Source organism: Vombatus ursinus, unplaced genomic scaffold (assembly GCF_900497805.2).
Source record: "Vombatus ursinus unplaced genomic scaffold, bare-nosed wombat genome assembly UNPS02014874.1, whole genome shotgun sequence".
NCBI lineage: Eukaryota > Metazoa > Chordata > Mammalia > Diprotodontia > Vombatidae > Vombatus > Vombatus ursinus.
Window position 1 is genome coordinate 15,631,793 of NW_020954652.1, and position 13,061 is coordinate 15,644,853.

General features: G+C 38.0%; 1 protein-coding gene across 5 annotated transcripts in view; it reads left to right on the forward strand.

The window, feature by feature from the left end:
* Nucleotides 1–13,061, forward strand: part of PPP1R12A (protein phosphatase 1 regulatory subunit 12A) — a 182,613-nt gene that overhangs the window by 160,274 nt on the left and 9,278 nt on the right. For all 5 annotated transcript variants that reach the window (XM_027842495.1, XM_027842494.1, XM_027842491.1 and 2 more), the window contains 2 exons: nt 10,024–10,159; nt 12,012–12,116. In XM_027842495.1, the coding sequence (XP_027698296.1) occupies nt 10,024–10,159; nt 12,012–12,116 (241 nt within the window). The remainder of the gene's footprint in view (nt 1–10,023; nt 10,160–12,011; nt 12,117–13,061) is intronic.

Consider the following 13,061-nt stretch of genomic DNA (forward strand, 5'->3'; position numbering starts at 1 on the left):
TTTATCCTATAGTATCTTTTTCCTAGAACTTTTTTTAAAATTAAGAACCCTTTACATTCACAATAAATTCATAATCTTTAAAGGAGCATTCACATGTATGCTAAATCAAATTATATCTTTGACCTACTTATAAATAATTTGGTTAAAAAAAAAAGCACTAGGACCTCTGGTTTTGCTCTGGTTACCCCAACTACTTGTGTTGTATAGGGGGTCAAGGAAGAGATTGCAACCTTGGATTGTGCCAAGACTCATGATTGCATCATTCCCTAATGTTTGTTTTCTCTGAAGGATTAGAGCAAAATGAAATTCAAGATACATTAGGGACCAGTCATAGTCACCATGGTTTATTTTCATATGGAAGAGATCCCCAGTGGTTGGTATAGTGCATTCCTTGGGGTACCATCATAAAAGGGATCATTGTAAAGCAGACCTTCTTTTCTCATAGAAACCATTAGGATTAGAAATTGTATAGAGTCCTTGTAACCAGTTATTTAACATCTAATGTTCAAGAATCAACTATATAATTCTGTATTTCAGTGGGTCTGTTCAGTGGGATATCGATGTAGGTATTTTCTCTAACAGTGCATCTTTTAGCTCATCCATGCTTTCTCATCCTGTCCTTAGTCTCCTGAAGATCATCCAGAGGAGAGCCCCTGTAGTAAAGATATAGTCACTACCAACCACTTGGCATCCCCGGTGATTATATCATTCTCCAAGTCTTAAAAATATAGGGAGCAGGACTGTGGCTTAATTGGTGTAATGAACTCTCACGTAAAGTAATGGTCCAGTGAGTTGCTGTGACATGCAGGTTATGGCAATAGCCAGTATCTGAGGCAGACCTTGAAACCACATTTGTGGCCCCAAGTTAAGTAACTATTTCCTACACTAGGATGACTGTAAGGCTACTAGAGCAACACCAGGTCTTGGAAGCCTCTAGATGTCCAGGCCTGCATGCCAGGTGCAGGTAACCCAGTGAACCCCACTTGTCATTGGACAGTAAGGATTGGAAGACTTCGTTGAGAAGGAGGGGGAAGAATTCTCATTAAGAGCAAGTCTTGGATTTGTAGTGTTTTAAGTCCCTTTTGTACAGCAGTCTTTCATAAAATAGACATTTTAAAACTTTACATTGGTGGCACAAGAGGTCTAAGAGACTTGAAAGTCTGTACAAACAGGACCAATTGTACCAGTATACCAATTGTAAGTTTTCCTAAAACAAGAAGACTATTAGTATTAATAAATAAAACATTTCATATTTTTAACCTTCTTAGATGTTCGACTTTCATGGATTGAATTGAAAAACCATAAGGAAGTTTGAACTTCGAGCCTTTTTCTTGATGAACTTCCCTGTTTGATAATATTTCTCTCACTGAAAAGCATTTTTTAAAGTAAGAGCAACCTATTATTTCTTCCCCTTGCCCTCATCTCAGTTTAGTCAAAAATATATTCTATTAACTCATTCCCCTGTACTTTTTAAAAAGAAGTTTCAGTATATCCTAGAATTGCTAAGACATAATTGGCATGATTGAGTTGTAATAAAGAAATACATTTGTTAAATTCCCCAGAGTATCCCACTCGATTATGACTTCTAAAAGAATAGAATGACAGCGTACATGAACTTTTATGTCAAAGGTTTCTTAAAAGCAAAACTCATTTCTCTGGTGCATTAAAGTTGGTTAAAGCCCTTTCTCCACAATAATGTTAAGAAGTAATACAATTCTCCTCCTGTGGCAAATTAACTGGTACAAACAACTGAGATCCTAGCTCCAAAGCTGGAGCTTCAAGATCTGCTCATCCTCCAATGTCCATCTCACAAATGAGGAAACTGAGGCCCAGAGAAATGAAGTGACTTCCTCAATGTCATGTTATGTTCTTTAACATGATAGCAAAGGAGAAGTTGCATTAATATTTAGGACTAAATTAAATATTTAGGATTAAATCAACTTAAAGTCACTTGATAAACAAGATAGAGGGCTAGGCATTTTCTCTGATCCCCTTGACCTCTCAAACCTCTCCAGAATAGGAAGTATGCACCAAAGGCAAGAACAAACAAACTTAAGCTTCTTTCTCGTCTCCATGATTTGGGATACCAGAATCCAAAAGAAAGCTTAAAAAAAATAATAATAATAATATCTATTCTGAACTTAACTTAGCAATTCTCCCCTAGTCCCCAAGTGACATTGGCAAGGCTGCATCCCATAAGGGGCTTAAAAGGAAACCCAGGGGCAACTAGGTGGTGCAGTAGATAGAGCTCCAGCTGTGGAGTCAGGAGGACCTGAGTTCAAATCCAGCCTCAGACACTTGACACTTACTAGCTATGTGACCCTGGGTAAGTCATTTAACCCCAATTGCCTCACCAAAAAAGAAAAAAAAAAAAAGACAGAAAGAAAGAAAACCCAGCCCCATACCTTGTCTCTTCCCTCTGTTTTTGGTGCCTTGGAAATTCTGGCTCCAAACTTTGGGAGCCTCCTCAGGCCAGGACAGATAGCCAGTACACCTCTGTAGCACTCTAGGCTATAGAAGCTCACTGGGACCAAAGCCAGTGCAACAGGCAGCATTCTTTGCTACAATTTCTGCGGGACAGTTAGGAACAGAGGGAAAGGGCAGGACATCCTGTCTCCCACCTCAGTTCTCCCAGAGCCTCAGAGACCCAAACAAAAATTAACCACATAGCACCAGCCTGGCAGTTATCTGAACTGTCATTACCAGGCCAATGAAACTCATCATCAATGGAGGGAGTAGGACACAGGGCGGGGCAGGTGGGGAGACACTTGAGACAGAGACCTAAGCTGGTATGAGAGGAGGCTGAGATGCTTTGAGATTCAGCCCCCAATTCACCACCATGAGAGGGAAGAGAGTCAGCAAGGCAGAAAGTGAGCAATAGGAGAAAATAAGGGGGACGGGGTGGGAGTTGAAATTACCAAAGTTCTCAGGAAGAAGACAATGCAAAGACCTCAGACATCAACAGATAAATCAATAGGGAAGAGAAATTAAAAGCAAAAAGAAATGTGGCCTCCAGATCTATAACTGAATTCAGACATTTGCAGAACAAACAAAAACATTTGATGAGACAGAAGACTCTTTGGAATTTGAGGAGAACATAGAATCACAACACGCTGTTCCTGAGTGGTTTAAAAAAGAAATGAGAGTTGTGAGAGCAAAGTGTATGTCCTATGCAACAAAAGTAGTGGGCAGAATAAAAAATTGGAATCTGCAATGGCAAGTCTCACCAAATAAAAGAGAGAACAGTAGATTGGAATGCAATTACACAGAAGTGAAAGACATTCTAGAAGAGAAGCAAAAAAACAATAACTTTAAAAGAAAGTAAGCTCATTATATAAGCAAAAACATACTGATCTTGAAGACAAGATGGATAGAGACAGCCTAAGGATCATAGTTCTATTAGAACACGACAGGACAAAAATCTTTAATGCCGTAAATTCAGGAAATAATATATGAGAACTGTGCAAAACTTCTGAATGTAGAAAATGAAAAGGCAGTTGAAGAATTTATAGATCACCTCCAGAAAAAAACCCAAGGCTGCACACTCCAAGACACATAGTGGTTGAATTTAACAATTCACTTTAGAAAACAGTCCTGCTAGCCCCCCGGGAGAAAGACCTTCAAATACAAAGGAGAAGAAATTGTATAATAAAAGACCGTTCTACACCTGCCAAAAAATGTAGGAGGGAATGGAATGTGTGCCAAAGAGGATTAAATAATAATCATCAAAGAATAAGGGACTTTGAGATTTATGCCAGCGTATTTACAGCAAAAGTTAAAACTCTAAATGTTTTGCTTATTTCTTTATGTTGTCCCTAGCAAGACTCACTGAATGTTAGAAAACTAAAACGCTGAATGCATAAAATATATCAATTGTATAGTGCAAATATAGGAATGCAATATGATTATTTTCTCTCAAAACATCATTATTCATCAGCAGCTGTCTGATTCTGCTGTCACAAGAACATAGATCCCGATCTTATTGTGCTATAGGAAATGACAAGCAACATGCTCTCAGAAAAACCTGGAAAGACTTACATGAACTGATGTAAAACAAAATGAGCAGAACCCGGAGAACATTGTATTGTATATGATGATCAACTGTGAAGACTTAGCTATTTTCAACAATACAGTGATCCAAGACAGTTCTGAAGGACTTATGATGAAAAATGTTATCCATCCCCAGAGAATGAACTGATGGAGTCTCAATGCATATCGAAGCATACTTTTTTTTCCTTTGGCTTTTTTTTTTGGATGTTTTCTTTCACAGCGTGACTAATGTGGAAATTTGTTTTGCATGACTGAACGTGTATACCCTTGCCTTGTCAGTGGGGGGGGGGAGGAAGGAAGGAATTTAAAATTTTTTAAATTAAATTTGTTTAAAATTCAAAATTTTTAAAATCAAATTTAACATGTAGTTGGGGGGGGGGGGCGGGACATAGCTCATAGTTTTACTCCAGAGCTACCCGTTGGAAGCCTACTTATCCTGTTAGACAAGAGGTATACTATGCTAATTTAAGGTTTACTTGGCAGTAGTGCACATGCATGTGTGTTGTGTATGTACACATATGCATGGATGTATATGTGTGTATATTAGCATTATTTCATATAACATAAATAATTTACCTCTTCTCAATTCAGGGGAAATTCTGCCCTAGTTTTCCTTACTATATTTTCCTGTCTGGTACATATTTGTATATTTTTAAAGCTTTTTCTGCTGGTAATATAAAAATCTCAACTTGCCTTTATCAGCAGAGAGCTAAGGATGAGCACTTTTTGCTCTTCAGTGAAATAGGACATTCTCATCTCCAGAGCAAGAAGTCTGTTGTGAATGTAGGTGTGTGTTTTCCTTTTGAAAAGTGATTCTAAAAGACCATTTGCCCTGTTTCCAAAAAAGGAAAGGAAATCCTGTTCTTTCTCCTTTTCTGCCCTACTAGATGTTTCCGTATCCAAAACCCACTCTAGTACATGAGGTCCCTGAACCTGAATGGGGGGGAGGGCAATAACCTATGAAATTTAACATTTTCTTCAGTTATATAAAATTACAAAGGGTCAGTAAGTTTTATCAGGCTGCCAAAGTGAATGCAAGTAAAGTTAACAAGCGTTTATTAAATCCCTGCTTTGTGCTAGCCACTGTGCTAAGCACTGGAGTTACAAAGAAAAGACAATCCCTTCTCCCAGGAATTTCAGTCTTCAAAGGGGAGGAAATAAGCAAATAACTCTGTACAAACATGGTATATACAGGTTGTAAATCATAAAGAGAGAGAAAGCACTAACATTAAATGGATTCAGAAAAGACTTCTTGTAGAAGGTGGGATTTTAGCTGGCACTTGAAGGAAGCCAGGAGATAAAGATCAAGAGGGAGAGGATTCTAATCATGGGTGGCAGCCAGTGAAAATGTATAAAGTAGTACAGGAAGGCCCATCTCTCTATGCAGCAGATAAGGGGAAGAGAGTAAAGTGAAAGAAGACTAGAAATGCAGGAAGGTAGCAGGTTATGAAGGGCTTTAACAAAAATAATCACCAAACCAAAAAGAAAAAAGATCTTCATCTAAGGCCAGCATCTTTCAACCCTTTCTTCATGTTCATATGGTATTTATCACATACATACTAATTAGGAGAGAAAATTTCACTTCCTTCATCCTTGACCCTCCTTTCTACATTTTTACATTGCTTTTACTTCCCTTCACTTTTCCATCTTAAAACCTTTAGAACAGAACCAATCTACCTCTATGCTCTCTGTTTTTCTTACTTAATTTCCTCAATACCCTTTGAATACATTAAGGTTTTATTCTGTTAAAATGTTAACACTGCAACATTCCAGTTGCTCAAATAAATTTACATTCTAGTTTTCTCTTAAGTCTTCTGTTTGCATTTAAGAGTCCTGCTTGGCTCTGGTCTTTTCCTCAGAAATAAAAAGCCTCTCTTCCAATATAGGTCTTTCTTTCTTCCTCCCTCAACCCTGAGATCATACTCAGCTTTATAGGACACAGGATAAGCTATTCTTAATTGTGAGCTTTTTTATCTTTTACCTTTTGGAATATGTATTCCAAGATCTCCTCTGATTCATAGCAGAAGCTGCCAGGTCTTTTGTTGTTGTTCAGTCGTTTTTCAGTCAAGTTCAACACTTCATGACTCCATTTGGGGTTTTCTTGGCAAAGATACTGGAGTGTCATTTCCTTCTCCAGCTCATTTTACAGATGAGGAAACTGAGACAAATAGGGTTAAGTGACTTGCTCAGGGTCACCCAGCTAGTAAGTGTCCAAGGTCAGATTTGAATTCAAGAAGATGAATCTTTCAGACTCCAGACTCGGCATACTATCCAATGCATCAACTAACTGCCCCTGCTATGTCTTATGTGGTCCTAATTATAGTTCTTTATTACTTGAATTCCTTTCTGGATATTTGCAGATTCTTTTTTCTTTTTAATATGGGAGCTCTTGAATTTGGCTATGATATTTATCAGGTTTTTCCTTTTAGGGTTTCTTTCAGGAGATACTTGGTATGTTCTATCTTCACTTTATGGTTCTAGTAAATCATGGTTTTCAGGGAATGCAGTAATTCTTAAATTATCTCTCTTTGACCTGTTTTTCAGGTCAGTTTTTTATATCAGATGTCTTAGTTTTCTTTTGTTTTTTCAATCTTTTGATTTTGTCTAATGTTTCTTGTTGTCTCATTGATTTCTGTTTGGTCTACCCTACTTCTCTGGAAGTCAGCTTCTTTAGTAAGTTTTATCCCTTTCTCTTCCAAGCTATTTATTTACTTTTTAAAAATCTCTCTTATTACTTTTCAGTGTTTATATACTTACCAAAAAATCATCCACCCTGCCCCCCTGATCTCTGCATGCGCTTGTTACAAATTATTTACTCCTTATTTATTTTGAGAGGTCTCAAGAGAGCAGAGAAAGCAGGAGGGGAAGGCTCCTCCGGGAAGATGTAAAGGTCAGAAAGCCCCACTATGCAGCAGTGGCGAGTGCCCTGTAAGTCCTGGGGAGTGACAGTGACTAGAGCAGCCAGGAAGTACTCAGACTGGGATAGCCCTTAAGTATGTAGGACTCCACCCTGAAAAGCCATCTGGATCCCTGAAGATGGAACATTCTGAACCTCACAGATCTAGGATGAAGCAGCACTGCTACAAGTCAGAATTACGTGAGGCAAATTTACATAAAGCAAGAACTGTCTATCGATAAAGAAGTGGCCTTTCTCTTTGCCAAGGCCAACCTTTCTGTTGTTGTTCTTGATCAGTCATTTAAGTCATCTCTGGCTCTTCACGACCCCAGTTGGGGTTTTCTTGGCAAAGATACTGGAGTGATTTGCCATTTCCTTCTCCAGCTCATTTTACAGATGAAGAAACTGAGACAAACAGGGTTAAGTGACTTGCCCAGGGTCACAAGTATCTGAGGCCAGATTTGAATTCAGGTCTTCTTGCCTCCAGGCTTGGTGGTACTTTATCCACTGTACCCCTAGCTGCCCTACATGCATCTGTAATCCCATCTCTTCTTATCTTCTACAGCAGATTGCCTTTCTTATCTAAACCACCATCATCCTGACTTTCTCTTCTAGTCACTCCCTGTCTGCCATCTTTTCCTGCTGATCATGTTTCCTTATTCTTTCAGAAACAAAACCAAAAAACCCTCCCTTGATCCTATCATCCTTATGAAATATTGTTCTAAATATTCTCTTCACCTCAGCTAAACCACTTGAGAAATCCATCTAGACTAAGTGGATCTCCACTTCCTGTCCCCCAAGTCTTTTCTTAACTGTTTTCTGGCTTCTAACTTCATCTGAAACTGTCCTCTTCAAAGTTGTGAGTGGTCTCTTAATTGCCAAACCCAGTGGCCTTTTCTGGATTCTTATTTTTACTGATTACCCCCATCCCCACCCCTGTGGCTTTTGACACTGTTGATCATTTCTCTTCCTGAATAACCCCTCTAGGTTTATACTACTCCTCTCTTCTGGTTCTCTTTCCATCCACCTGATTGTTCCTTCTCCATCTCCTTTGCTGGACTTTAATATCATGCCCACTAACCTTTGTAGGTTCATCATATATATTGTGTCCCCAGTTGTGGATGTCCCCCAAGGCTCTCTCCTAGGCCTTCCATCTTTTCCCTCTATACTGCCTCACTGGATAAGCTCATCAACTTCCATGAGTTCTATTAAAACTGTGCAGATAATTACCAGATACGTATGTTCATCCCTGGTGTGTCTCCCGAGCCCAGTCCTATATTACCAATTGCCTTTTGGACGTCTTTACCTGAAGAGCCCATAGTCGTGGACTCAAAAATCCGCATATTCATATCAGAACTCATTATCTCCCCCCTCTCCCGGCCCCCCCAACCCTCTCTTCTAAACTTTCCTATTACTGTTATCAGTACCACTATCCTTCCAGTTACCCAGGCTTACAACATCAATGTCATTCCCTGACTCTTGACTAAAATTTACTTCACATGTAATCCATTGTCATATCTTATCATTTCTGCATTCACAACATTTTTCCCATCCTGTCCCCTTTTCTCCACTCAACAACTACCATCCTAGCCTTCTAATTAGACTAAGTGTCTCACAGTTCTTCATGTTCCAGTATATCCTCTACTCAGCTGCCCAAGTGGTTTTCCTAAAACACAGGCCTGACCACATTTGTTCTCCCTGCTATCGCCAGTGGTTCCCTCTGGGGTCAAATATAAAATCCCCTCCCTTAGCAGGTTGTGAAGCCCCCTGCTTTATATTTCCAGTCTTCTTACACTTTAATGCTCTTATATTTATTTTGCAACCCAATGACACCTGCCCTATTACTAGGTTTTGCTCATGACACTCTAGATCTTGACATTGTGCCTTTTTACTAGTTGTCGCCTCTGCCTGCTCTCCTTCACTTCCACCTATCAGTTTCCTTTAATATTCGGCTTAGATTTCACTTTCTGCAGGAGGTCTTTTTCAGTATCCTTTTTTTAATTATTGTATTAACAATATAAATGTCTTCCTTGGTTATTGCATAGGTTTTATTTTATGCATTTAAAAACATTCTGAGAAGCCAAGGAGTCCATGACACAAAAAAAGTTAAGCCACCCCTTCCCTGGCTGCTAGTGTTTTGCTCTCTGAGGTTCCTTTCCATCTTGGGGGGGGGGGGGGCACATTTACCTGGTTATTTACATGCTGTCTCCCCCATTAGAATGTGAATTCCTTGAAGACAGGAAATGTTTTGCCTCTTTATACCCTGAACACTTATCACAGTATGTGGCACATAGTAGGTGCTCAAGAAAATGTTTATTGCTTGCCTGATGGCTGTTGGTAATTATTACTGCTTCATGCTTAGACACCTGGGTTCTAGTTCTGGTTTTGCAGCTAATAACTGGATTTGTAACTTTGGACAAATCACTTAACCTCTCTCAACGTCCCAGAGTTCTTCATCTACAAAATGAGGGGATTGGACTAATTATTCTATGAAGTTTCTCATACCTCTAGTCTAAATTACATTCCAAAAGAAATTGTTCTATTCACACATTTTACTTACCGTTGCCTAAGCAGATTTCAATGCTTGCCAAAACTCTGTAAGACAAAGATCAAACTCAAACACAGATCCTGCTGCTGTTAACTCAGTTGGATTGGCCCAGAAAGTTCATCTAAAAAATGATCAGAATTCAAAATAAGATGATAAAAATGTTGTTATTTAGGAGTACATTCTTCCTCAAGATGCACATATCATATATTGGTTGAATATTTTGCTCCTTAATTTTTGTGTTTTGAAACTTTGTTTTAAAAATGCAGATATTTGGTTTTATTGGTTATTTCCAGTAGTATAATTTCCAAAAACACTAATTTCTGTAATGAGGCCATGACTTTAATAGCTCAGAGTCAACAGATTTAATTTTGGCATTTTAGAGTAGTCTATTCTGTCGTGGTTTGCCAAGTTTTTTTACATCTAGCAGATCTCCTTGTTCATGGATATATTTGAATTAAATGCATCTTTATGTAGTAACATCAGCAATAGCCATCATACTGTTAACTTATCAGTATGTTTTCTTCTGAAGACACGACACGGGTTCCACATCATCCACCGAGCGTTGTGATTCCTTGCTGAGTCGATCTGGGTCTTACAGTTACTTGGAAGAAAGAAAACTTTACTCCAGCAGACTAGAAAGAGAAGATTCAACTGACTTTAAAAAGGTATTCGACCCATCTGACCACTTTTAAGTAAAGTCAAATCATCTTTTGTTATCAAGATACTTCTCTTCTGATATTATTCCTCAGAAATCACAAATTAAGAAAATGCCTTTTAATCAAGGCTATTCATAATGGATGTAGCATTAAAAAAATGACATTTTTTAAAAATGATAGGACCAAGGTTTCTGATACTTAACCCAATGGCTTCAATTCCACCTGATATGAAATGAGAGATGGTGTGAAAAGGCAAAGACAAATGAACAGACATGTGATTTTAGTGTGCTGGCCATAAGTAGACTTTAAGTCTTTGCCAGAATGAGACAACTAATGAAGGATTATATTAGATTTTTCCAGTGAATTTAAGAGTTGAGGAACTGAGAAACTTGGAACAAGAATCGTGTAGAGCTACCAGGGATCAGAGGAAAAGGTAGTGAAGGAATTTGGGGGTGGTCAACAGAAAGAGATAATTCTGAGCAATAATCTATAGGATTCTAAACCAGATGTGAAGGAACTGAGAACTTGAATGTTTTGGTGATTAGACATTTCCTCTCATCCTGCTAGCAGTACTACAAATTGTCCATCCTCTCTTAATGTCTGTAATTTCTTGATATTAGGGAGTTCTAATATAGCAAAGAGGTTAATTAAGGCAAAGATCTTCCATAGCTACATTTTCATGTGTCCGACTCTTCGTGACCGCTTTGGGGTTTTCTTGGCAAATATGCTGGAATGGTTTGCCATTTCTTTCTCCAGCTCATTTTATAGATGAGGAAACTGAGGCAAATAGAGTGAAGTAGTTTGCTCAGGGCCACAGGACTAAGTATCCAAGTAAGTCCCTAAGGCTGGATTTGAACTTGGGAAGATGAATCTTCCTGATTCCAGGCCTGGCCCTCTATCCACTGAGCTGCTGAGCTGCCTCACAGCTACATTAGGTTTTCTAATATTGTGTAGTCAGTAAGCTTAAACAAACTATTTAACAGATATTTACTGATGGCCCATTTTGTGTAAAGGCGCATGCGAGGTTTTTTTGTTTGTTTGTTTTTTCAAAGATATGATTCCTCCTGCTAGGAGGTTACAGCTAGTAAGGGAGAGCAGTCATCCAGACAACTAATAATATAAGGCAGAATATGTTAGGTGCCTCATACAGGTACAGAGTTTTATCCGAATTCAGTCTGTTACTAATAAAGAAGTTCACATTCTCTAGCACTTGAGAATTTACACAGTAGTGTATGTAAGTGCATAAACAGCCAACCTAGGAGTCAAGATGGCCTGAATTCAAGTTCTACCTTGGCCATAGAATTTGGGGGGGTGGGGAGTTAATCTTTGACAGACCATTTAACTTCTCAGTGCCCTGGGCAACTCTCTCAAAATACATATTTAAAGCAGAACTGCCAGTGAGCATTTGTAGAAGGTGTTTCCTCACTATGAATTCCCTAATGAAATCACAGGTTGAAACCAAAAATTTACAAAGCATTTTCTCTTAACAACCTTATAAAGGGTTTAATATTTCTCTGCCCCCTTTTATAGGTGACATATACATATATATATATATATATGTGTGTGTGTGTGTCTATATATATGTATATCAGCTCCTCAGACAAGTTTTTCTTCTATTCATGGAAATAAAAATAATGCTAAAATAGAATTTTTATGTGGATAATTTGATGTGAGAATTATTTACAACTTCAGGGTACAGACATAGATAATTTCAGGTGTTAAATATGTCATATTAAATTATATTCATTTTTCTCCTTTAGTATAGGAGAACAGTTATTGGGATGAAATCCTAAATGTTTGGACAGAAATAATAGATCAGAAAGATAATTTGCCTCTAACTCTACCCCATCTTTTGTGCTAGCTTTATGAACAAATTCTAGCTGAAAATGAAAAACTGAAAACCCAGCTACATGATACGAATATGGAGCTGACAGAGCTTAAACTGCAGTTGGAAAAGGCCACCCAGGTTTGTTCTTTCTTCTTTTCATCTACAATAGAGAATATGAATATCATGTTTTTCATTCAGGCAGTCTAAAAAATAAAATTGAGATTGTCTCCAGCAGTTGTTCTGACTAAAATTAAGGGATCTTGATGCAGTAGATTCTTTTTTTGGTAAAAAGTTAGAAAAGAATTCAAAGATAATACAGGAAGTGCCCCATTTGCTTCTTGCTGCAGTAAATGAGATTGGCCAGCCTGTCCTCTCACAATATTGGTATTTTTTTTTCTTTAAGCTGTTAAGCTCTTGAAAAAATGTATGTTGAAAAATCTGTCTCCTTGCAATTATAACAAGTCATTAGAAATATTTTTTAAATTTTATGACTAAAATTTCCTTTTAAGTAACATTGGGCAAAGTTGTATGTGCTTTGTTTTTCAAACAGTTCTTTTCTGAGCCCTGCTTATTTGGTTTCTAGCAAGGCTTGTGGGAGGTAAAATTCAATCGCAAACATTAAATACCCAGTATATTAGGGATTCTGAACTTGGGAGTCCATGAACTTGGGGGAGGGGATTATTTTATATATTTTGATTATTTTGATAACTGTTTCACTATAATTTCCTTTGTAATCTTACTGTATGTTTTATCATATGCATTTAAAAACATTATTCTTAGAAGAGGTCCAAAGATTTCCATGGAAGTCCACTACACTGCCAAAGGGGTCCATAACCCCCAAAAACTTAAGAACCCTTGCTTTAGCTGTTCTTTCTTTTTAAAACTTCAAACTTTGAAGGGTTTAAAACACCCTATGTCTGCAGTATTATTGATGGAGGAGGTCTGACAATTAACCTGGTATCTCAGTTGGTGTGTATTTATAGAGAAATTTAAGATTCCACTTTCCAAAAACAGTCCATTTGTTGTAAACTTTTGGGGTATCCAAGTGTCCAAGACGTAGGCATTGTGACAATTGGAACTCTT